This window comes from Homalodisca vitripennis, chromosome 5, assembly GCF_021130785.1.
Source record: "Homalodisca vitripennis isolate AUS2020 chromosome 5, UT_GWSS_2.1, whole genome shotgun sequence".
NCBI classification, from domain to species: domain Eukaryota; kingdom Metazoa; phylum Arthropoda; class Insecta; order Hemiptera; family Cicadellidae; genus Homalodisca; species Homalodisca vitripennis.
Window position 1 is genome coordinate 127,001,824 of NC_060211.1, and position 25,546 is coordinate 127,027,369.

A 25,546-nucleotide genomic window follows, 5' to 3' on the forward strand; every position below is an offset into this window, starting at 1 on the left:
TTTAGTATAATTTTAAAAATAAATTATCAGATGCCAAACACAATTTTTATTTTTTTATTTATTTTTTATTTACATAATTTTTAAAATTAAATAATGAGTTTGTTTCAAATTAAAATTTCTTTTTATTATTTAAAAAACAGCATTTAAATACGAGTAAATAAAGTAAAAATTCATGCAAATCTAATGAAAAATAAAAAAGATACAGCATTTTTTGTAAATGAATGCACAACAGCGATTTTCCCCCTTGGCAATTTTGACTGGTACGATAAAAAAATGGCCGGCAGTAAAAGGGTTAAACAGTACAGGAAATATGTGGAGCAGTTTATTATTTTATTTTTAAGATGTTCTTGTTTTATCATTCTGAGAAAGTTTGTAAAGTGATTCAATTATCATGTAGGATAATTGCTTTTTAACTTAACAATTAAGATGTAGGTTGTGACGAGTGAGATGTATTCTTTTGTGATCTTGCAAATCTATGATGTTAACTTTATCAACTCTTTGTGTGAACTTTTTCATGCAATTATTTAGTGTAACTATTTCCATATGAATTTGATCAGTTGGGTTCAAAATATGATAGTGGGAAACTGTAGTTATGTGTACTTTTTTTCTTTATTTAGGCGTTGTAAGACTTCTAAGTCAGAAAATCATCTGGGTTGATTTTTTAAGAACAATGTTAGTACCTGAAATGATCACCAGAGGACAGTGAAGAGTTCAGCTGGCCTCCTCGTACACTCACTCAGTTGTAGCCCCTGGTGTAACCATTGCCGCTTAATTTAACCTTGTTTTTACTACAAGTTTAGGCATAATTCAGTAAGTCCTCTGTCAGGAATGTCGGCATAAAATTCTACATCCATTGAATTTACTTCACATTTAATTCCTTTACACAACGTATTTAGTTGGGTTATTACAGTTTTATATTAATTTTATTTCATGCTTCAATTTATTTCTTGTGCTAACAGTGCTGTAATTATTATCTTTTGAACTTTGCTCCTTGACATTTAGTATTTCATACCTTTTCAACAGCAATGGCTATGGCACCTTGTACCTTTTTATTCTCTTCTAAGCTCCCCCTCGATCTTTTTTCCCTTTAATATATTTTGCAATTAAAATGTTTTTTACATTCATAATGTATATTACTTTTGTTTTGGTATAAGTGTGCAATTTTATCAGATTTTAAAATATTTCTGACAGGGCAACACAATATAATTTCAGCAAGCATTTACTGCCAGCTGAACTACTCTGTTGGAACATCAGAGTGTTTCAATTAAAAAAATAAGGTTACTTTAAATGACGTAGTCCCAGCTTTATTTCATGCACAATATAGCTATAAAAATAACCATATATAAACCACAATTAACAGAAGAACTCTGTTGAGTACTTACTGTCCGTACGGAAAAATCAGCTTTAAGGTCTAAATACCTTTTTATTCTGCCAGGTACTTCTTTTGCGTTATTAAGATTGTATGCCCCAATTGAGTAAAAATATAGAAACGTTTGTTAATTGTAAGTGACCAATAAACTCCGGTGTCTTCAGTTTTGTAAGCATTTTGAGAATTCTTTGTATTAATTTTGTTTACTTTTAAATCAATGTCATTCATTAATAGGAAGAACACATGGTCTTTTGCATGCAGGTCTAAATGCTCAATAACGTCCTCAAAATTGTTTAAGCTATTTATTGCTTGAGTCACCACTGGGTTCAATACCAGTACATGCTCATTTGACCTTAAAGTAGTTGCTGACAGCAACTTGAAATACCTTGATATTGTATCGTCCGTTATCCACCTACCCTCCAGATCAGATAGGAAGTTTCTTATTTGTGTTTGCTTTAATTAAATATTGTTTTATATTTTTGCATTTACCTGTATCAGTTTCTTCCGTAATTTGTCTTTAGGTTAATTTGTTAATTTGTTTCTTCCGTAATTATATGATTACATCATTACTGGCTTACATGTACCTTACTGTGGGGGTTTCTACAGTTTTCTCAAGATTTTCTATTCTCACGTTAATTACTAAATCTCTACTAAAGAAAGTTTTCTGTTCACTTACGATTGGACTTTTTGTTGTAGATAAGTGTTTATGTTTTCCCAGTGTTTCCTGGTTTTGTCTAGAACACTTTTGTATTTATCCTTATGGTTATTTGCAATTGTATCCCAGGAGTATTTTATTCTATTCTCGATATAATGACATATAAGGGCCGTGTTATTTTTAGACCTCTGATCTCACACCAAGACCGCCAGACAAGTGGCAGATGCTCAGTAGTCGATTCTGCATCTTCTCCCCTACAGCGTTTGTTCAAGTTTGTTCAGTTTGAGCTGAGCTGCGGTTGTATAAACATGGCCACATCTATTGACTCTCCCGCCAGATGTGAATTGAGGAGTGTTATTCGTTTCCTGCAAAAAGAGTAGTGTTTTCTCTCCAACTAAAACGTTGGTAAAAAACAAAAAATTTAACAAAATGCTTCACTTGAGGGTTAATGTATTCAACTGTAATGTAATTGTGATTAGTGTGTCTTGCTGGAATACAAGCAATCCACCCACCCTCTTTCCTCTTTGCTCTGGGCAATGCTAGTGCTCATAATTGGCTTGGAGCTTATAATCAATACCAATGAACTATTTATAAAATTAAACCATGATACAATGTAATTAATCAAATATGTATCATGACCTATTTAAATATAATTTTTGTTATTGAAAGTTGATTAAGAATATAACTGTAAATTAATTTGATCGATAGTAATAGTGTTTGATTTTATCATATTATGATCTGTATTTACAGATAACATTACGCCCACTGTTGAACTGAACGCTTTGGCTATGAAACGTGGCGAGCCAACTGTGTACACCTTCGTTGAACTGCCTACCTTAACATACGCAACTCACAACAATTACTCTTACCATAGAGGTGTATACGCCCAGGTATTTGATTTAGTGCATGTGACTATATACATTATTATTTTGACTCCTTTGTTTATTTTTCCTGAGTTTGATTTTTATTTTGTTTTAAAAGGTTCGGCCACCATGTACACCCCCTGTTGCATTAGATTACTTTAGGCGGAGTGTGGCCTGTAAGCCAGTTCATCACGCCTATCGGTTTGAAACTCAGGTAATCATAGGATTTTCAACAATTTCGCTCCTAAATTCTATTTTGCTGTGTTTTCTGTGTTTGTTAATATAATCATCAACTCCTAATTATCCGGGGGCAGATTAGCCCTGTTGCGTACTAAGTGTGACTGCATAATACATTTTAAAATTATAGGAAGTATGAGAATAGATTACATCAAACAACTTGAGAACTCATGATTGTTTATATAAAGTCACACCATTTCAGTAACAAAAACTGCCTCATTTTTTCTCCCCTGTTTCATTTTTAATCCTGTTGCTTTATATGGTTTTTAATCCTTTACATGTTCTTACTAAAATCTATGACTAGCCTGTTTATATCCTAATTTTTTTAAATAGTAAAATATATACCCATTTTCCAAATAATCTACTGTTTTTTCTGCAACAATAAGATGTAAAATAATTGGCAATAATCAATATATTTGGAATGTTAATTTTTAATGATTGCAGTATTTTAAAATTAAAAGTGCAGAGTTACTTATACCATTTTACTAGTCTTCTTGACAACAGATTTCATAATATTTCACTGGATATGATTAAATAATATTTCATTAGAGGTGTCTGAAATTTATTACAACTAAAGTAAGTAATAGAAAAAGTTAAAATAAACATACACAAGTCATTCATGAGGTTATTAGTTAAAAAGATATTTTTAACTTCCTTGAAATACAGGATGAACCATAAACTGAAAGTTATCCAAATCTTATAAAAAATCTAAAATTTTAACAAAAAACAATGGATCTAATCAGTGTTATTGGTTATCAGTTCTTGGGTTGAGTAAAAAACTATGCTGCATTGTACACAATTTTAAAGTAGTTCAAATGAATATAAAAATAAACATTTTTGAACATCTTCCAAGCAATGTATTTATCTATATCTTTTATCAAGCTATAAGAAAATTCTTTTACCATTATATGCATTGCTTATATTCATTCATTCCTTTTTTGTCTTATAAATTAATATAGATTAACACACGGTAAGGATATGTAGAAACTCAATTTTTCTTTCAGCTTAAAAACAAATACAGTAATATATAGTTTTAATTTTTTTTAATTTTCTTATAATATTATTACCATAAAGATTTTTTTATTTAAAACTTTTGATTTTTATTTTCCAACAGCTTTAAAATTGTGTTAAGAAAATATTTTAAAATGTGGTCTTGTGACGTTTTGTATGAAATCAATTCCATTCTAAATAATTGTAGATCTCACCATGAAATTATCAAATTAAAATCTATACCTCTGTTTTGGATGAATCACATATTTAAATACAATAATTGAGAGTTAAAAAAAGTTAATTTATTGCATTCTTTGTGTATAATGTGGGGTGGTATATTCTATTAACTTTGCTCTTAATCACTTTAAACACACCTGGGATATAAATATTTAACTTATACAAGTTGTAGATGATGCAATTGTTAAACAGTACAATCCCTTATTTACTCCGGATATTTGGGAATTGACTGCATTTCATGTTAAGTGTTATGAATGATGAATGTATTAAAATTATCTTAAAACTAGTAAGTAACAGTATTTATAACACTTGTTTTGTGTTATAGTAAAAGTCTTTATTGTTTATTATTGTTAATATAATATATTATTATATATTGTTAATATAATGAATATTATTCATTAATAATATTATTCATTGTATGTTCATTCTATTAGAAATATTACATGATCTGCCTACTATCCTTAGTTGCTAAATGTAGGACGCTGGATCTTACAAAGGCGATAAACAATTAAATGATATTTTTACATTCAGGGCTTTCCCTGGAAACATTCCATTATTTTATGCCAGTAAGTCTCTTATGACAGTCACTTACACAATATAATTATAACACTCAGGTTCACTAATCTAAGAATTTCATTAAAGAGTATAATTTTTTTAACTCTTCCAAAACATCAAAACCATCATTCAATCACAAACATCATTCATCATCATCATTCATTCATTTGTTTTTCTTCCATCATTGTATTTATTCACAACATAATCAATCAAACACAGACAAGTATAACCGTTGTATATGAATGACGTTTTATTATAAGATAAAAATTAGAGAGTATGAGAACTTCACTATATTCTTAGCTTATTAGTTATTAAATATGTACTGAGTCAATTAAGACTCATCAAAGTCAAAGATCAGATTAAGCCTCTAAAACCAGATAAGTAGTTGAACTGGTATTTGGCTTAATTTTAAGGGCCTGAGTTTTTTTGTTTCTAAGAGTGATAATTTGTTATCTAATTTTGCATTTACATCTTCTTAAATATAACAAATCGTGAAATCAACATTATATTTATTACAATTTTCTCAGAGGTTTTATGGATCAAAACCACCATCATTATACAAAGTGACTGTGAAAGTCGGAGAGCGAGAGTTCCATGGGGAGGGTCTCACAGCACAGGCAGCTAGGCACGATGCGGCAGCCAAGGCTTTGGAGGAGCTACGGAACTTGCCTCTAGAGCCTTCAATGGTCGATAACAATCTTGCCAGTGAGTATATAAGTATACATTATCACCTTATCATTTCCAGAAATTCATTTTATCTTCATTGATCAAATGACTTACTTTTTATTTAAATTATCAATAATTTATTTTATTATATCTTTCTTCCGTAGATAGTAAAATATGTATGATTTGTATAGTGTATTTTTAATTAAGTTTAGTTCATATAACATGATATGAACATGATAGTGAACAAAATGGCGGATAGTGTACATTACTAGTGAATTGGCTCTAAAGAAAAGTTAAAATTCAAGTGGTTAAATAATGTTAAATTGATAATGAATTGTCAGAGAGAAAAGTTTTACATACCAGAACGAATTAGTGATGAAAGGATGTGTGAGTTACAACGCTGAATACTTTAACTATTTAAATCAAGATCGTGATTATTGGAAAGTCCCACAAGATAAGACTGGCTGACAAGATAACCAGGAAGTTTGGAACAAGGTCACAGCTGATAACATCAGAGCCTTAATGGATGAGTCATCCATTCACCTGATCTGGTCTGGTTTGCTTATCTTTCTGCACTCAAAGAACTAATACACCTGACTGGAAGAAAGAAATAAAATAAAATACTTTATTTTACTCTACTCTTCTTTCCAAGTTGGTTTTAAATTTAATATTTATTTTATTATCTAGACTTCAGCTTACTGATATTTTTTATATTGCATTGCTGTAATCCTTACTAACCTTTATTTATATATAATTGACTGGATATTGTGTATTTGAGTTTTATTATTAATTATGAGCCAAATAAAAACAAATTCAATCATGGTGACACCGTTTTTGCAAAAGTTAAAGGGTATCCACACTGGCCAGCAACAATTATTGGTGTAGATTGTTCAAAAAATATAAAAAAATACCGTACACTGTAAATTTCTATGGCACAAATGAAGTTGGTGTAGTTAAGGAAGTGGATATTTCTTCATTTCAAGAGAACAAATCACTTTATGGAAAACATAGGGCGAGAAATCTTAAAATTCAATGAAGCAATGAAGGAGGCAGAAAAAAATATGAATATAAGTTTTAACAACACAACCAACAGTAATATATTAAAAACAGAGGTTAATTCATTGACAGATAGTTCTAAAAGTCTACAGGGATTTACTCATACTACAAGCACTCCACTAAACACAAAGGTTTGTAGAGAAGTTTCTCAATCCTTGAGCATGAATGAGTCGATGGTTGCTGACAAAACAGCCCCTAATAACTTGGATAAAAAAGATGTTTTTATAACACATGATACACAACAGCAGAACAAGTCACCTGAAAGAACTCAAATTAGTCTGGAAATATTGGGAAATGAGTGGCTAACTGATGAATCCATACAGTTTTATTACCAAGTATTAGCTGCAAAAGTAACTGACAACACAAAAATTCTACTAATGAACCCAATAATTTCTCAAGCGATTAAATGTTTATCAGATTTTGAACATGTGTTAGATAAGGTAGAGTTGCAGGGTAAAACTCATATAGTCATTCCAGTGAATGATTCTCCTGCGGTGGATAAGCCTGGAGGTTCCGGCTCACACTGGAGTCTTTTACTTTACGTGGCTTAAATGGAAGAATTTTTGTATTATGACTCATTGGGTCTTAAAAACTTTGATCACACAGTAAAGATAAGCTCTGCTTTACAAACATTCCTAAACAAAAATGTTAAATGTAAAATCACTCCGGTAAACGTTCCTCAGCGAAGTAATGGTTTTGACTGCGGGATCTACTTGCTCCTGTTTACCGAAATAATTGTACAAAAAATCAAAAAGGAAAAAGAATCCTTTAACTCTTTACAACTATCATTTACAGATATTAAAAAAAAAACTTTGATTGGAAAACGGGCACAATTGGCCCTGATGTACTTTAACCCTACTCTTGATGTGGATTCCTATACTGTTTCTCAAATGATGATAAACATACCTCCATCACCTGATGATGACCATTATGTTAGGGAAGTTCAACTTAATGATGATAATGTATCTGTATGGAAGGTACAGCAACCAAACAGAAAAGCAAAGTCAACACCGGAAAGCATAAGGGAAAAAGAAGAAACTGTCACCACTTCAAACAGATTTCAAGTTTTGGAGGAAAATGAGGTACAGTGCAAAACAAAAGGAATCAAATATGATAATAAAATATCTAAAGCAGGGAACAAAGCTAATAAGAAGAAGAAAGAAACAGAACCATGTTTAAGTAAAAAGGTTAAGCTTTCACTGTTCGCAGACAGCAAGGAAGATATGTACAGAAGTTCATTGAAGAGAGTTGTAAAGTGGGGGAAATCGAAGCAGTTGGGTTTGTTTACCCTAATGCCTGCTTATTAAATGTAGTTGATTCAGCTAAGCAATCATCTGATGAGGTTATCATTATAATGGGAGGGACAAATGATTCGTTTTGCAGTGGCTTTAAATCTGTATTACATCGCTGGAAAAAAATCTAGTAGAGCTGAGTGAAAATAAAACTGTACTCGTTACTCTGTTCCAAGGAGGTTTGACGCCGATATAATGGACCCAGTGCATCTTGAAATCGATCAAGTTAACAGTTATATCGGAGAATTGACAAATAGGATTAAAAACATGCATTTTATTGATATGGATGTTTACAAGTTTAAATATTTCCACTTTAGCAAACGTGGACTGTACTTAAATCGAACAGGTAAAAAAAAAATAGGGTATTGTATAAGAGACACTTTGGCAAAAATATTTCCATTAAATGAAGATTCATTAATGAAGAAGAAGGAAAAATTCCCAGATTTGAGGACAAAAACAAAACTGCGCCAATACAAATAACTGAAGCTCGTATGGCAGACGTTATAGAGCAATATCAACACGATAATAAGGGAATGTTTGCAAAACCAGCCAAAGTAAATGACGATCTTGAAGCGGATGACATTGATCCTGAACCATACCAATTAGACGCTCAAATTTCACACTTCCCTACAGCAACTGTGGAGGAGTCTCAGTCTCCGGCAAATATCCAGGAAACATCAAAGAAGTCAAGTCAGAGTCCGGCTGCTCCAGCTGCGGATCACTTAACTCCATCAGCCATGGCGTCGGCGAGAGTGGCTGGTCAACTCACAGCGCAGACATCAAGACAAAGTGAGCAAGTTACTGTGGCACCTGGTGACCTCTCATACAGTAAAGTGGTAAAGCAGAGTAATGGTGAGTGTGGTGGAGTCGGTGCTGGGTTGGAAACAATGATATCCGGCTGTGGTGCAGCCCGGTCATCCTTCTCAACTTTAAACTTAATTCTCCAAACCACTACACCAATAAAATAAAAACACAACATAATTTAGTCAAAATTTTCCACCAAAACATTCAACATCTCCCTTCTAGATTAAATTCATTACAGGCAATTTTAGACGAAACAAATCCCCAAATAGTTGTATTGACAGAACATGACATGAAAGCGGAAGAAATGAAACTGCTTAATATAGATTTTTATTTAACAAAATCTTGTTTCTCTAGAAAATTGAAAACTAAAGGTGGAGTTATTATTCTGGCAGAGAAGGGTTTTGAGTTGAGAGGGGTCACTGTGCCGGATGGATTATGTAATCCATGTTTTGCTTGAGGAGTTGCAATTTGAATTTTGTGCCTGTACTTGGAGTATAAATAAGGAAAAATATCTTATTATTGGTATTTACAGGTCACCTAAATCAGATGTAAATATTTTTTTGGATAGGTTAAGTATTTTAATTGTTTATTTTTGTAAAAAATATGATAAAATTATCGTAGCAGGTGACCTGAATATTGATGTTTTAGTATTAGATAGCAAACATAGATTATTGAAACAGATGTTAAAAAGTCATAATATGAGGTACCTTGTCAACTTCCCAACAAGCGTTACAGAAAACTCAGAGACAGCAATAGATAACTTTTTGATTAAAAATATAAAATTATCTAACTTAGATGTAGAAGGCCTAATTACTTTTTTATCTGATCATGATGGTCAGCTACTAAATTTAAAGTGTAAACATGCTTGTAAAAAAAAGTAGTACGCAAATTCTCACCCGAAAACATTAATCTTTTTTCACAATTACTTTCTAAAGAATCGTGGTCTGATGTCTACAACTCTAGAGTAGAAACAAAATATGACATTTTTTTTCAAAATTTTCGTTTTCTATTTTGATCAGGCTTTTCCCAAAATATTGGTTACAAAAAGAAATAAAAAATGTACATGGATTCCTAAAGTTTAATAAGATAAACAAAAACATATTATCAAATTAACAAAGGAATATCGATATAAAAGAAGTAATAGTTTAAAAACATATTTAGATCAGGAAAAGACTATTTACAAAAAAGAATTAAATAAAGCTAAAAACAAATATTTAAAAAAAATTAAAAACTCTGACAACATTAAAAAAACTGTCTGGAGTATAATTAACTCTGAAGTTGGGGAAAATGAAGGGAAACCATTTAAAAATATAATTTTAAAACAAGATTCAGAAATAATTGTAGACCCTAAAAAAATTGCAAATATGTTTAATGATTATTTTAGTACAATTGTTACAGATTTGAATGTAAATAGTAATAATCAAAATGGGGAGATTGATGTGGAAACTGATTTTATTGATGCAGTGTTTGTAAAACCAAAGTTTGAACTGAAACCGATTAATAAAAAGGAGGTGGAAAAAATCATACAATCTTTAAAAAATAAACACTCCAGTGGGCGTGATGAAATTCCTGTGATAGTAATAAAAGCTGTGAAAACCAGCATCAGTAAAATTTTGTGTCAACTTATAAATTCTTCATTTGTATCAGGCATTTTTCCAAACAAATTAAAACAGGCAAAAATAATCCCTTTACATAAAAAAATGACCCTGAAAATATATCAAACTATCGCCCAGTATCTGTTCTCCCTTCAATTTCTAAAGTATATGAAAAATCAGTCCATTTACAATTATCTGAATTTTTGGAAAAATTTAATATTTTAGATGATAATCAGCATGGATTCCGGAATGGAAGATCGGTTGTGAGCGCCGCTATTGAATCTGTTATTGAGTCCGTTGACAAAGAAAAATATACAGCTGGTATATTTATGGACCTTTCCAAAGCGTTCGACAGTGTAAAACAGTAAATTATTAGAAAAACTTCATGTCATTGGAATATCTAAAAGGGCTCTTATTTGACAAATAGATCTCAATCTGTGGAAATTACCCATTTGACAAATCATAACAGAATTATCAAATCATCATCAGCTCATCAGCCAATTAAGTTTGGGGTGCCCCAAGGTTCAATCTTAGGGCCTCTCCTTTTTTTGTGTTATCTTAGGGGTATAGAAGATACCTTAACCTATAGGCAAAATTCAAAACTATGTCTTTATGCTGATGATTCTAATTTGATCATGTCATCTAATTCTCCAGAAGAAACAGAAATCTTTACATTTGTGGAATTGAATAATATTGGAAACTATTTTCACAATCACAACTTATTGTTAAATTCACAGAAAACCAAATTTATAAATTTTAAAACAGCACGGAACAAAACCACAACAGAACCAATTATAACTTATAACTCATTTAACATTGAAAAGGAAAATCAAATTAACTTTTTAGGTTTAACAGTTTATGAGAATTTAACCCTTTGAGTGCCACGGGTATTTTCCGAAGGCATATGCATAAAGTGCCACGCTGTTTTTTGCATATTTGTAAGCTTTTGGGAAAAAGGCTGTTGTAAAATAACTACCAAACAGATTTCCATCATTTTGTTGTTGTTTTTTTTCTTATTAAATGCAGAAAATGATACATATCGTTACAAATAAAATTTGATTTATAAAAATATAAAAATCTTAGTATTTATAAAAAAAGTTTTTTACTTTTGTATAGAAAGTTAAGTTTCGACCTAATTTGTGTGTATACAGTATTTTTAAGATTTTTTTTCTTTATACCATGGTAAATGCCATATGATTCTAAAGAAAACCCATGTGTAATATCTTATTCTAGAATTAAAAACATGGCATTATATGTATTAACAAAATGCTGCCCGGTACCGACATTTTATAAACTGTACTTCATTTGTCAGAGTTTAGAAATTACTTAGTAATGATGTAGTTTTCCCAATAAATCTAATAAAACATTAATACAACACAAATAAATACGATTAGTACATTTAGAAACAAATACTTGCTAACATATTTACATAAAAGTTTACATTTACTAAATAATAACCCTAATAATATTTACACTGAAAATTCACGTTTTTCGCTTGGACACAACTCAAATCATACATTACTTTTGTAAAGAAATACAGTAAAATACTGTATAAGTTACTATTTTATTTTATATTTACTAAAATGCTTGGTTATCGGCACATAAACAACAAGAAAGGCCGTTACGCAACATGGTACTCGTCCGCTACGTGTGACTGGAAGACAGAACATCTTACAGGTACTTATCACAGCCCACTATTTTTGGACGAGTTCTCCTTATCAGAGATCAAAATAAACTTCATTATACGTTCCTTCTTCCATAATGAATCGAAAAATACTCGATGAGTCATACTTCCTATCTCCAAATAGACACAGGAATGACCTGACATTTTCGAATAATGAAACGTTCTTATAGTTTTTTATTTAATTGATTGTCGTAATAACTTGTAAATTCCAAAATAGGTTAAATAAAGTCAGTTGTTTTTAATACTGTAATTTATTTTGTCCCCGATAAGGAAAACTCGTCCAAAAATAGTGGCTTCTTGATAAGTACCCAAACAACATAAGTTTCACAGATAAAATAGTAGAGAAACAACATAAAACTCGTATTTATTGATAGTTTGGAACCTATTGAATACAGCCGTCTGATTATTTGGCCAAAATAATCTTGTACTATATAAAATATTATCGAAATACGAAACGTCAAAATTGGCGACGCTGGCACTTTATGCACTTTTTGTACCGTCAAAATTAGCGACGCTGTGGAACTCAAAGGGTTAAATTGGGAAGAACATGTACAGAAAATTTTAATTAAAATTAATTCCGGAATCTTTGCATTATCAAAAATGTCCTTTTATTGTAATTTGGAAACCTTAAAAAGTATATATTTTGCCCATGTTCACTCCCACCTTTTATTCGGTATAGCGTTATATAGATCAACAAAAATATTAAATATGGATAACATTTTGAAGCAACAAAAAAGGGCCATTAGAATTATGCTTAAGCTGAAACGTGATGATTCAGCCAGAGAACATTTTAGAAAATTAAAAATTTTTACAGTTTTTGGTCAATATATATTTGAAACAATTCTTATTGCCAAAAAACAAGAACTAGAGGCAAAATCAATACCATTATCCCACTCTTATAATTTTAGGAGGAGAAATGAGATAGTTCAGCCTCACAGGTTAAAATTTTTCGAGAAAAAGCCCTCATATGCAGGTAACACATTTTTAAAATGTGTTCCTGAAAATATTAAAAAAGAGAATGATTGGTCAAAATTTAAGAAAATGCTCAAAGAATATATAATAAATAGCAGTTTATTCATTAGATGAGTTTTCCACCTCCCATAGTTAGCTGTAGTTACACAACATTTCTGTATGTAGTATGTATTATTTTTTGTTTTAGGTTTATATTTTATTTCGACACTATTCACTGTACCACCAATGTACATGATTCATGAATAAAGACGTTTGACTATTGACTATAATAAAAATATGAGTAAAAATTGATCAAATAGGTACAATATATGTGGTTAATGTGGTGTAACATGTATGTGAATCCACTCTATTAATTTCAGATTAGCCACAAAAGGCAAACCCATATAAAAAATTTTTACCCCCTTTTCAATGTGGCTCTCTCATATCTCCTTTGCCTATGGCCGTTATGAGAAAATTAGGGTCATTCTGTGTGTTTCTAATACATCCTGAGCAACTTCAAGCCGCAGCTGCTTATATTCTGCCAAGTTCTTTGCAATAAATTTTGCACCAGCTGTGTTTGGCCAAATGGACAGTTATGGACAGTACTACGTCAATTCTCCCTCTCTAAAACACGAATGTAATAAATAACTTTATCATTTTGACTTGCTGCAAACTTTAATCATGTCTTACTCCTTTATCCATGTCACACTCAAATCATCTCTTTCAAAGGAATGGTCAGAATCATGTCAACATGAGTTTTTGATGAAATATGTTGTTTCACTTGTTCCATCATACTGTACAAAACAGAATGCAATAAGCACTTAGTACGTACAAGGTATTTTTAACTGTATCTGACTAACATGATATCATGATTACTTGACTAGCTACCATATAGATGCAGTAGTTGACTGCATCTATATGCATGCATGTACCTCACTCCATACTTTTAATTCTGTAAATATCAAATACTTTTTGAACACACCTCTTAGTCACTGCCAGATTCTCATTTTTGACTTGAATTTAATAAAAATAATTTTTTTTTTACCTTAATTATATGTATGAAAATATAACTAGTCTACAGTTCACTTATTAACCAAACATTAATTTTATACATCCTTACTTTCTTTATACCTTATTTCAACTCATATAGTGTGAATGATTTAATTTATTGCCTAGAGCAATTTCCCAATTTAGTTTTGTGTTTGCTATGTTTGTAGCATAGTGACAGTCATTACAGCTTACCTCACTTTATAATTTCTCAGTAAGTTCCAAAGTAAGATTCTTGAAATTACGTAGTCATTGCTAAAACCTGCTCTTGAACACATTCTGTAATATATTTACAGACGCTGATCCCGGAGTAGTCAACATAGAAGCGGATTCGTCGTCAGAGTTGAAGTCACCAATCTCACTTGTTCATGAACTCGCTTTAAAAAGGAATTTAACAGTGTTGTTTGATGTGATAAGTGAAAAAGGACCTCCACACATGAGGACATTTGTGACGAGGTGTTGCGTGGGTGACAACTTTGAAACTATGGGTGAAGGGAATGGTAAAAAGGTAGGTATAGTTGTTAACTACATGCACCATTCAAAAAGCTTTGTAATTCATAGATTTATAAAGTAATTGTATTTTACTATCTCTGTTGAAGTCTTATTACTTACTGTATATTAATATCTATTATTAATGGATCATAGTCGATCATATATTCCTCAAATTATTGAGGAAAACAATTTAATACGAGAGTTATTCAGAAAGTAAGGAACAAACATTTACAACATTTTTACATAATCACCATGCAAATTCAGGCACTTATCATAGCGGTGGACAACCTTTGAAATTCACTTGTAATTGAATTCTGCTGCCTGTGATCTCAGCCACTCAGTGATGCGTGCCTAGAGCTCCTCATCATTGACTAAACTGTGTTGGTAGTCAGGTCTTCATTTTCAGAAACAAATGAAAATCACTTGGCGCAAGATCACGACTGTGGGGGATGAGAAAAACTTCCCAGTTGAACGAGTTCAAGAGTTCTTATGTAAGGTTTGCCGTGTGAGGTTGGGCATTGTCAAATTTTTGGATGACAATTTTCCTCTGCGATTGTTTTGGGCAGCACTTTCAGCAATGTTTGGCAGTACCGTTCAGAGTTTATTGTTACACCACGCTCAAGAAAATCAGTAAGAAGAACACCTTGCTTGACCCAGAACACTGTTGCCATGATCTTCCTTGCTTGCCGACAAAGTTTGCAGACATACCCCTTGGTTTTTTAAGGGAACTTGTGTGCTTCCACTCTGTGGACTATAAATTTGTCTCAAAATTCATATGTTTCACCCAGGTTTCCTGTTATGATTTGATTCAGTAGTACATCACCATGACTGTGGTTGGCTTCCAAAACATCAAAGCTACCCCCATTCATTGTTCTTTATGGTGATCTGTAAGCATTTTTGGCACCCATCTTGCACAAAATTTGGTGGTAGCCTAACTTCTGTGAAACAATTTCAAACAATGAAATCTGTGAAACTTGTGGGGAACTGAGAAAGCTCATTTATTGTGAAACAGTGGTTTTCCCAATTTTTTTTTATCAACTTTGGCGACCAGATCGTCAGTTACACTGCTCGGATGTCCTCATGCTCTTCTCTTGATCATGAACGTTTGTTCTGCCATTTTTAAACTGAATGCGCTATTTTCCTGACAGAACTTTCAGTCATTAAGTTGTTCCCATACACTTCACACAGTTCCTGATGAATTTCTATTGGTTTGAAGTTTTTTGCCAACAAAAAAATGAATTACAGACTGCACTTCACATCTAGTGGGATTTTTGATTGCAGCACACATTTCAAATATGAAAAAAATTGCAGCGAGGAGATGTTCCCGATGTCATGGCTAGACACTGATTGAGATACTGAGTATGAGTACACAAATATATATGCAATAAGCTCCTTCCTGGCAGCGTCAGGTGGAAACATGCCTTACTTTCTGAATAGCTCTCATATATTCAAACAATAAGTACACAATTATTGCAGAAAGCAACATTAACAAAATCAAACATACATCCAGAAGACTGATCCGAAGTCATCTGTTCTCTCCACCCTTATATTTGTATAATATGTTTTCTAAATTACATATGCAGCAAGCGCCAACAAGATGATTGAATATTGAATTCAATACAGACTGCACAGTAACTTAAGGCACCAAATACATATGTTGTGTATATTTTAAATTTTATACGCCTTATAAAATAAATTTAAGCTAAATTATCACTAAACAAAATCAGGTATACTAATTAATTGAGAATGTTCAATGTCAGTATTTGATCTAAATCTGAAAAGACAAAGCCCGCACTCAATTCATTTATCATTAATTAACTCCAACTTCCTGATATTCCAAAAAGTAGAAATTTGGCGCATATATACTTAATGACTAGAAAAACAAAATCATTTTCATGAATATCAAACACCCACAGAGGTTTAAATTGAGTTTCGACCCCTAGAAGAACTATATTTTGGGTTTTTTCCAACTTTTCAATGTCTAAGAAAGTAAGAAAGATGACATTTGACATAGATGTGTCTTATGCTCTCAACAGACTAATAAAAATCTTTTCATGAAGTTCAACCATCCCTAGTGATTTAAATGGTGTTGAAAACCGTAGAAGAACAATATTTTTTTCTTCTTCCAACTTTCCAATGTCGTGAAAAAATTAAATTTAACACAGGTGCATCATGACTTGAATAGAATATAAAAGGCATTTTCATGAAAATCAACCACCCATAGCGGTTTAAAAAGGGTTTTAAGCCCAGAAGAGCTATATTTTGCTTATCAACTTCTCAGTGTCCTGCTACGATGAAATTTAATACAAATGTGTCCCATGCTATTAACAGGAAAAGAAAAGAACATTTTTGCTGATCAACACATAGGGACTGAATTAGGATTACAACCCCTAGAAGAATTATATTTTTGTTCTCCATTTTCTTGCTGTCCTAGAAAAATGAAATTTTACATACGCATTCCTCATCACCTAAATAAAAAAACAAAAGCACTTTCATTAAAATCTATCTATAGGGGTTGAAAAAGAATTGCAACTCTTAGTAAAACTATATTTTTGATTTTGAACTTCCTGATGGCCTTGAATGATCTAATTTGAAATAAAACACTTCTTATCCTTTCAACAGCCACTTAAAAGATATTTCACAAATTTCAACCAACCATAGGAGCTGGAATAGGTTTGTCCCTTAAAGAACTATATTTTTTTTCAACTTCCCACTGTCCAGAAAGGCAAAATTTGACAAACATGTGTATTGTGCCCTAAATGACTAGCCCCACTGAAGATATCTTTATACCAGAAGTAGATTACAATGGTCAGAAGTTGTCGCTTTTTGACGAAAGAATACTTTTCAGACCAACATACATATACTTTCTTGATCAGGACAGTAAAACAAATGCTGTTACGGCACCTGAAATACCTTAAACCACAAAGTAGATTACTATGAATGAAGGAAGGTATACTCTTTTTGACTGAAGTAGACTTTTACCGGAAATATTTTACTCTAGAACTACATTGTTTTTAATGTAAACGTATACTTTTTGAAGGAAGAGGACTTTTTAGATCTTATATATGTATATGTTGTCTTGATCAGGGCAACAATGCAGAAATTACTACGGCACTGAAAATACCTTAGAGTGGAAGTAGACTACAATGACTGGAAGTTGACGCTTTTTGACTGAAGTTGAATTTACAGACTAACATATGTTTACATTTTCTTGCTTCTGACTGTAAATGCTACTGGGGCACTGAGAATAACATAGGCCTAAGGAAAATTACAAAGGCTAATAGTAGACTCTTTTTGATTGAAGTAGGCTTCTCATACTGAGTATGTATGTATTGTTTTGACTGTGGAAAGTACCCAAACTCTATTAGTAAACAAAGCAAATGTACTCACTTTGCAATGTTTACTTGTCTCTAAATGGCAATGACCAATAAATATCTTTACAAACTCACCTGGACACCACATATTGATCAACTTTGTTCAAAACTCTTAACTCCTGCATCTATGTCCTTAAAAGACTAAAGGTTACCAATACTCAGGAGATAACTAGAATTGTCTATTACACACTTTTTTTAGGCTCATCTCCGATATGGTATAACAGTCTGGGGCAACTCCTCAGCAAAAAATGTGCAACGTATTCTAGTAATTAAAAAAAAGCGATTAGGATCTTAGCCAACCTCAATCCACTTGACTCCTGCAGAAGTACATTTAAAGAACTAAAGATACTCACATCAGTATCCCTCTACATCCAGGAAGTTATCCTTTACACTACTAATCAAAATTTAACAAGAACAGGACAGCTCCATTATTACAACACCAGGCATGGAATCAATTTCATTTTGCCCAACCGCCGTCTCAGCCTATATGAAGAGAAGCCAAGCTACATGGGACCAAAATTGTTTAACTGCCTTCCTGACTACTTGAAGAAGATCTCCAGACAAAAACATTTTAAGAGGAAACTTCAAGAATGGCTCCTGGAGTGGTCCTTTTACTCGATCAAAGAATTCACTTACTTAAAACAACAACATCGAAATTTGTAAAATTAAAAACCACTTTTGTATATTTATATAAAATATGACTTTACACCCTGACGCCATTGTATTTCTCCATGAAATTACAAATAAAGAATTTTTGATTTGATTTGATACTTGATGCTAGTACCAAGCAGATTGATCCTTTAGTTTATATAAAAATTCTTTCCATTTCTGTTTATACCAATATCCTTACAGATCAAATTCCACTATAAAATGAAAGTTAAAAAATTAAAAGAAGTAACTTTTTAAATATAGTCGGATAGATAAAAAAAAAGTCAATGATCTTTTGTCACAAAGTAAAAAAATATAAATTTTACAGGAATCTGCGTGGTGCAATCTGTTCTCAGAAGTGAGCATTTCCTGTAGTTTTGAGAGGAAAAATCTGCCCAATACGTACAGGACAAGAATGGCACAATCTTCGTAACATTTTCAAACAAAATGTATAATATCTATACTTTTAATATTAAAATTAATGTGAATGGCTTATAAAAAGTACAAATGTCTAAATAAATTAAACCTTAACAGCCAGAAGGTGCTTTTGTAGTCTGTTCCTTGCTACAAGCTTATATTACATTTTACATAAGTCTGTTATATTTATTTTAGAAAGTAAAAAAAGTTTAAAAATATAGTGATTAAATTTAATATATAATAAAATATACTTCAATTTTGGAATGGCGGAATAAAACAATTTTGTAAAGAAGTCTTACAAATAATACAACTTTATTTTGTATTTATCTCAATTTTGATTGCTAAAAAGATATTTTTGTATTTCTTAAATCCTTGTTTATATTTCCTTATTAAGTCCTGATTAAAAATATTCTAAATGAAAAGTCAATTCAAATTTATCTAAAAGAAAGGATAAGAGAATTTCTGTAACTTTTTATCATAAAAGACTACATTATCCAAAAGACTACCTATTATATAAAAAACTAAGAACCTCATAAATAAATGTGCAAAGGACTTGTACGGAATATAAAAGAGAACTTGTTATTTTAAATTAATTCAGGTATACATCAAAAGAGATAACATACCAAAATACTATTTCTAAACATAAACCATACAAGCCCGATGTCTAGTACACATTATACCACAGCTGTAACTTTGTAGAGTTTACCTGGCGTCATATATGTAAAGCGGTTGGTACACCTGCCAAACTGATGGTGCATGTGTATATAATCCACTCAAGCCCAATATTTACCACGTTATACCACTGATGTAACTTTCTAGAGTTTACCTGGCTTTACAAATATGAAGTGGTGGGTACCCCTGACAAACTGATGGTACATGTGTATATAATCCACTAAAGTCCAATATGCACTACATTATTCCACAGCTGTAACTTTGTGGAGTTTACCTGGTGTCCCAGACAGTCTACAGCAATTATCTCATTCTGGTTCACTGCTTTACTCCTGAAAAACATTAGTATTGTATGATAGAGTGCATTTATTTTCATGCTCCATAATTGAAAGTAAAGTTTCTTATAAAATATTCGACATGTAATTAACATTGTAGTCCACAATTCACTAAAAATCTGAAGTAGCAATATATCTAGCAAGAGTTTCACACCGTACCTGCTGGTTAGCAATAAACATGTTACTCAGATAGTATTATGTGTGCTAGAAGACTTTAGTGTCATATTAAATGACAAATGAAATTTCTAACAAGTTTAACAGGACATTTTTAAGGAATGGGATAGGAGAAGAACAGGCATTTTATACAGTCCTAGAGGAATATAAGGCTTTCGTTGTTACACATACAACTGAAGAAACTAATCAAGATCTTATTATAGTATAATTTATTTGTTTCTCAATACAAATCAAATTAAGGCATTAACCTGAAGAACTTGATTGAGTTCATTGAACAACATCAACTTCAACCAAAGTTTTAAATGAACAATTGTCAGAAACTGTATTTGTAACAGTTGAAGAATCAACCGATGTATCTTTATCTTGTGCGTGTTCTGTGATAAAGCTCATAACTTTCAGGACTTTGTGAAAGCTATTGACATGACTCTGGTGCGGTTGAAAGATTTTAAATAAAAAAGGACCAATTTACAAAAATGTTGACATTGAAGTAAACAACTCCTGTCAATATTTTGGACAAGTGCAGTATGTTTATGAATACATAAATATTATGTGAAGAAACGTATAAGGAAATTTTGATTGTTAAAAGAAATAATCAATTTAATACTCATAAGATTACAAATGCAACAACACAGTTCATAGTTTTGTTTCAGTCACTTGTATGTAAAATCACAGGATACTCAAAAAGCATATTCATCAATCCTGGTATGCAGAAGAGCTATATTTTGAAATCTGCTCCACTGAATTCAAGTTGAAATTATTTAATTAAAACTTTAATAACTCAAAAATAATTGTTTAAATCTAAGAAGGAAGTTCAAGACGTCCAGTAGTCTTTCTTAGACAGACATGCGCTCAAAACTAATTGCTTCTTAGTACAGAAAGGTTCATAAAAGGTTGGTTGTTGTGAAGACAACTCTGATGGTTGCTCATGGGGCAATCCAACACAGGAAAAAATTAATACTAGATCAATAATGCAATTGACTCCTACATGTCAACATGCTGTCAAATATTTTGGGAAAAAATCAGGTTCCTTGGAGATCAAAGACACTGATAAGAAAAAATACAGAGTTGTCTTATTCTTTGAAAGGACATCAAGTAAGATAGGTCAATAAACAGTTCAAGTTCCATCTAATAATTACTCTACAAGGTAACAAATATGAAAAAGAGTATGTTTTACTATCAGGTCCAGGAAACATGAGGATTAGGAAGTTTCATTATTACAATGCAGTTTTTAAGACCTTTCTCAAACATTAAATCATAGGGAAAATGCCTTATAGTGAATGGCAATGTTCATATCATCCTCACTTTGCTGTTTGAAGAAAGATATTACAACTCAGATGTATTCAGTTTTTAATACCTCAACTTTAGACTGGGGTGGTAAGGTTTCAATAGTTCTATTGAAAAAGGACTAATTTGATTGAATGTATACTACTTGTTTTAATTAAGTTCAGGTATCATTGGTATGATCATGGACATTGATGTTCAATATGTCCTTATGATGGAAAGACGGACTAAGTGTTTGACCGTACAACCTTGTTGATCCAGATTAATTTGGAATAGAAGTGATATGAATAAACATAAAATACAGTAAAAACACAATGATGTATGGATAAAGAATTTATTTTTTACAAATATAACAGTAAAAATTGAACCAATTTTTAATTTACAAAGGTTAATTATATACAAAACAAATAAATAATAAGGAATGTTGATTACTGTTTTGTAACATCTTAGTCTCTTTTGTTTATTTTTGGTGCATGCAAGTACAAAATAGTCCATCTTGAGTAGATCACACAAATGTTCAAGGTCAATCATTTTTGTTGAACGAGTGTTAGATTTGTCGCAAGAGTTATGGCGATATCTTCCAGTGTCTTCATTATCAGAATCATTTTCACCTCTCTGTTACTATTGAAGAAGAAGCTGCTTTTACAATTTCTACAGAAGTCATCACATTGATGATATTGTTAGTTTAAAGCCTATCATTTATATCTTCCAAATTTACAGTGATCAAGCTCTTGTAAACCATAGCTACTTTGTTATAGTATTGTACTCATCATTATGAACCACGACAAAAGTGTTAAAAAGTCATGCTGGAAATTTAACAACAATTTTTATTTGTCAAAAATTAACTTTCTTCACTCTGTAAAGCCGATCCAGATAAACGACTTAAGGATAAAAGAGGTTGTATTTTATTTCTTAATCAAAGAATGGTTTTTGACATTTCATTGAGTCCATATGTGCTTGGAATGGTTTTAGCGAACCAGCTTCGTAAAGTCCTTGATTATTTCAAAGAGAAAGCAGAGAAACTAGTTCAGTTAAATAGACAACTACTGTGTTACTTTGGTACAATATGAAAAGTAGCTAGATGGTTAGATTCTTAAATTCAGCAGCTTCTAAGCTCAGATTTGTGTTTATACATTTGGATATCTAACCAATAAACTCAAGAGGCATAAGAGAATATTCTTGGACTTGCAACTGTGTTTCTGATCATTTGAGTTATAACCACTGAAAATTCTTTGGTTGTCACATGAAGGACTTTTCTGTGGCTCAGAAAATGTATAGTCTTATTAGATTTTCCATGCCAGTAATTCTGTTTCAAAGTAAACTTACAAATATCCTAGGTTGGAACAAATAAACAAATCAAAAATCAAGATTGAAATGATCCACTGACTAGGGTTTTGGTGAAGAATATTTTGGAGTGATACAAAGATCCATTTGTTATGTGAGATTAAAGTCCTCAGTGATTTTCATCAACCCAGATCTGAGTTTAACTTCAACCAAGTATCAGCTTGCAAGAAAATTTTTCATACCTGGTGCAAGAAGAGGTATAGCGTATTTATTTGGGCTGAGACTGCAGAAGATACCAAATTGAGTTTACTGATGGTCAATTCTAAAATGGCCCCAACAAAGAATGTTACTTTTCCACAACTGGAAGCGATAGCTACACTAATGGGAATGAGTTTTTTCCCTTGTAATTCAAAGTTTTGGTTAGAAAATATAAGATTTGACATGTAGTCTTATTTTTATGTTGTTCTAACGTGGATCTGTAGATGTCAGCAGTTGTCAATGTTTGTTAAACATTAAATAAATAAAATTATCTCAGAGACCTAACCTCAGCATGTACAAAGTGACATACTATCCAGAGGCTGTATACTATCACAAGTTAGTGGTGCACGATAGTGGGAGGGTCCAAGTGGTCAATCAGATGTTACACTTAGTCTCAAACGAAGTCAATTAAAAACAGCAAGTTTTGTTTGTTCTGCTCATGGAAAACAATGTGATTCTGTAATAATTTGTATCAGAAGAATTGTGTATCTTCCTAAGGCGTGGCAAAATTTCTTAACTTCATTTTTGGTGACACCTTGTTTTACTGATAAATTAATTTAAAACAGAGTGTGACAAATGAAAAGTATCTCAATGCTGAAATGTTTTAATTCTATCCAAATGATTATTTTCTATTACAATAAATGTTGGGTGATTATTTTTATTTTTGCAGTGTATAGAGCTGCAAATCTCTTTACTAAGCACGTCTGCACTAATCTAGTTACATATCAAAAAGGGAAATACCATAAACTCTACATTTTCACAATGGAACCAATTTCATTGGGTTAAATATTAAATATACCTTCTATTATTTTGATTTGACAAGACTGAGGAAACTTGAAATAGCTGTACTGCAAATCTCAAAAACTTCTTCACTTGTGATAAGATCTGAATAAATCATGAATTATTTTCTGATGGGTGCTGGTTTAAGAGACTGACTTGTAACATAAAGTGTGTTGTCATTGTTAAACCAGTTTTTTAAAACATTTTACTAAGATTTGGAGTATGTTGTAATGATTTATAATACTCGATTTTAATTAAATAAGGTTCTGTTCGTCATATACTCATACAAATCTATTCATTTAAAAAAAGTACATTATTAAATTTAGAAATCCTTTGCCATCTTATATTATACAAAGGTTGCGGGGAGGGAGGGGGGTAATTGTCAGTTGTACTCTACCACAGATGTTATTTATTGCCTATTATTTATTATTGTTTATTATTTATATCACTTTTATTGCCTGTCCAAATTATGAGGGAACAACTTTTTTACACAATTAAAGAACAATTGTGTTTAGAAAGAAAACTCAATCGTTCTCTACCACAGATGTTTATTTACTGTGTTTGTTGACAGAGTGTTCTCTGTCCGTACTAGCCATAGCACGTAAATTTAATCCAGCAAGTTACTATTATATAGCCAACATTGTTGTTTTGCCTGCCACTGTACAGCGAGAAGATCATTGTTAGCTAACGTATTATCTCATTTATACGATTGTCTCTAGTACCAGTAGTAAAACATAGTTTAAATTATAATAAATTGAAAGCTTTGTGTTGTATTTTAAAAGATAAAAGGTAATTCACTTTTATTTCATGTCCACTTTAAGTTTGTAACTCAGGAAGAAAAAATTATTATAAATTGTTACAGATCTCCAAAAAAAGAGCAGCAGAAAAAATGCTGGATCAGCTCAAACTTCTGCCTCCCACAACAACAGTCACGGCTGCTAACTGTGCAGGGGCAATCAGAATGAAAAGAAAATCAAATCCTGCCAAGAAAAAATCTCGTAATCTCATAAAAGTCACTTGTTCAAATTCAAATAAGGTAATTCAATTTTATCATAATTAGCAGTCACTATTTTTATGGTTATGTATAAACAAAATATTGGTTATGATTTTTGGACTGTAAAATATAATAGGCCTGGACTTAGTCTTGTTATATAGCAGTTGTAGACCTGAGACTAAGATGGGCTCTTCCTAAGCCATACGACCTCCGCATTAACCCGTTAATATAATAAAAAGGTGTCCACTGGTTGGTATCAGCAGTGTATCATATATCATGGTTTAAACTACCTGAAGTGACTGTACAATATGGATGGAGACCATCTGATATTGGGTAATAAATTTTATGGCACTTGCAAGGCTCATATAATGGCTCATTCATCCATTATATTCATCGGCCCACTTGGTCATTCCCAATTCAGCTTCAAATATGTAATTTATGTGTTGGAGTCTATTTAACATCAATTAAAAAAAGTCTGAAGTTCAAAATTGTATTTTTGAAAGCTTAGAAATGTTCAATTTTAAGAAATTAAGTGTTTTATTAATTAAACGTAGCATTTTATGCATCATGATTTTATTCATTTTTTATAACTGGAGGAATTTAAAACTATTATTGATATTTTAAATTACAATCCTATTTTTATATGGTGTATTTATTTATAAACTTGTAGTAATTTATAAGATTTAAACAATGTTGGTAATAACTTATTAGTCGCTGTACTGATAACAAATTTAATAGTATATGACAATTAAAGGTATGTTGTGAATATCATCAAATTTTTATTTAAAACAACATACTATTAATTGGATTCAAAAATAATATTTTCTTATTTACTTATA

The 25,546-nt window shown here is 31.6% G+C and overlaps 1 protein-coding gene across 5 annotated transcripts in view; it reads left to right on the forward strand.

Moving 5' to 3' along the window:
* LOC124362845 (double-stranded RNA-binding protein Staufen homolog 2-like) overlaps positions 1-25,546 on the forward strand; it is a 56,632-nt gene that overhangs the window by 16,918 nt on the left and 14,168 nt on the right. For 3 of the 5 annotated variants that reach the window (XM_046817699.1, XM_046817700.1, XM_046817701.1), the window contains exons 6-11: positions 2,775-2,914; positions 3,006-3,101; positions 5,434-5,611; positions 8,554-8,772; positions 14,298-14,509; positions 24,576-24,749. In XM_046817699.1, coding sequence (XP_046673655.1) covers positions 2,775-2,914; positions 3,006-3,101; positions 5,434-5,611; positions 8,554-8,772; positions 14,298-14,509; positions 24,576-24,749 — 1,019 coding nt within the window. The remainder of the gene's footprint in view (positions 1-2,774; positions 2,915-3,005; positions 3,102-5,433; positions 5,612-8,553; positions 8,773-14,297; positions 14,510-24,575; positions 24,750-25,546) is intronic. The other 2 variants (XM_046817702.1, XM_046817703.1) reach the window with 2 other exon arrangements.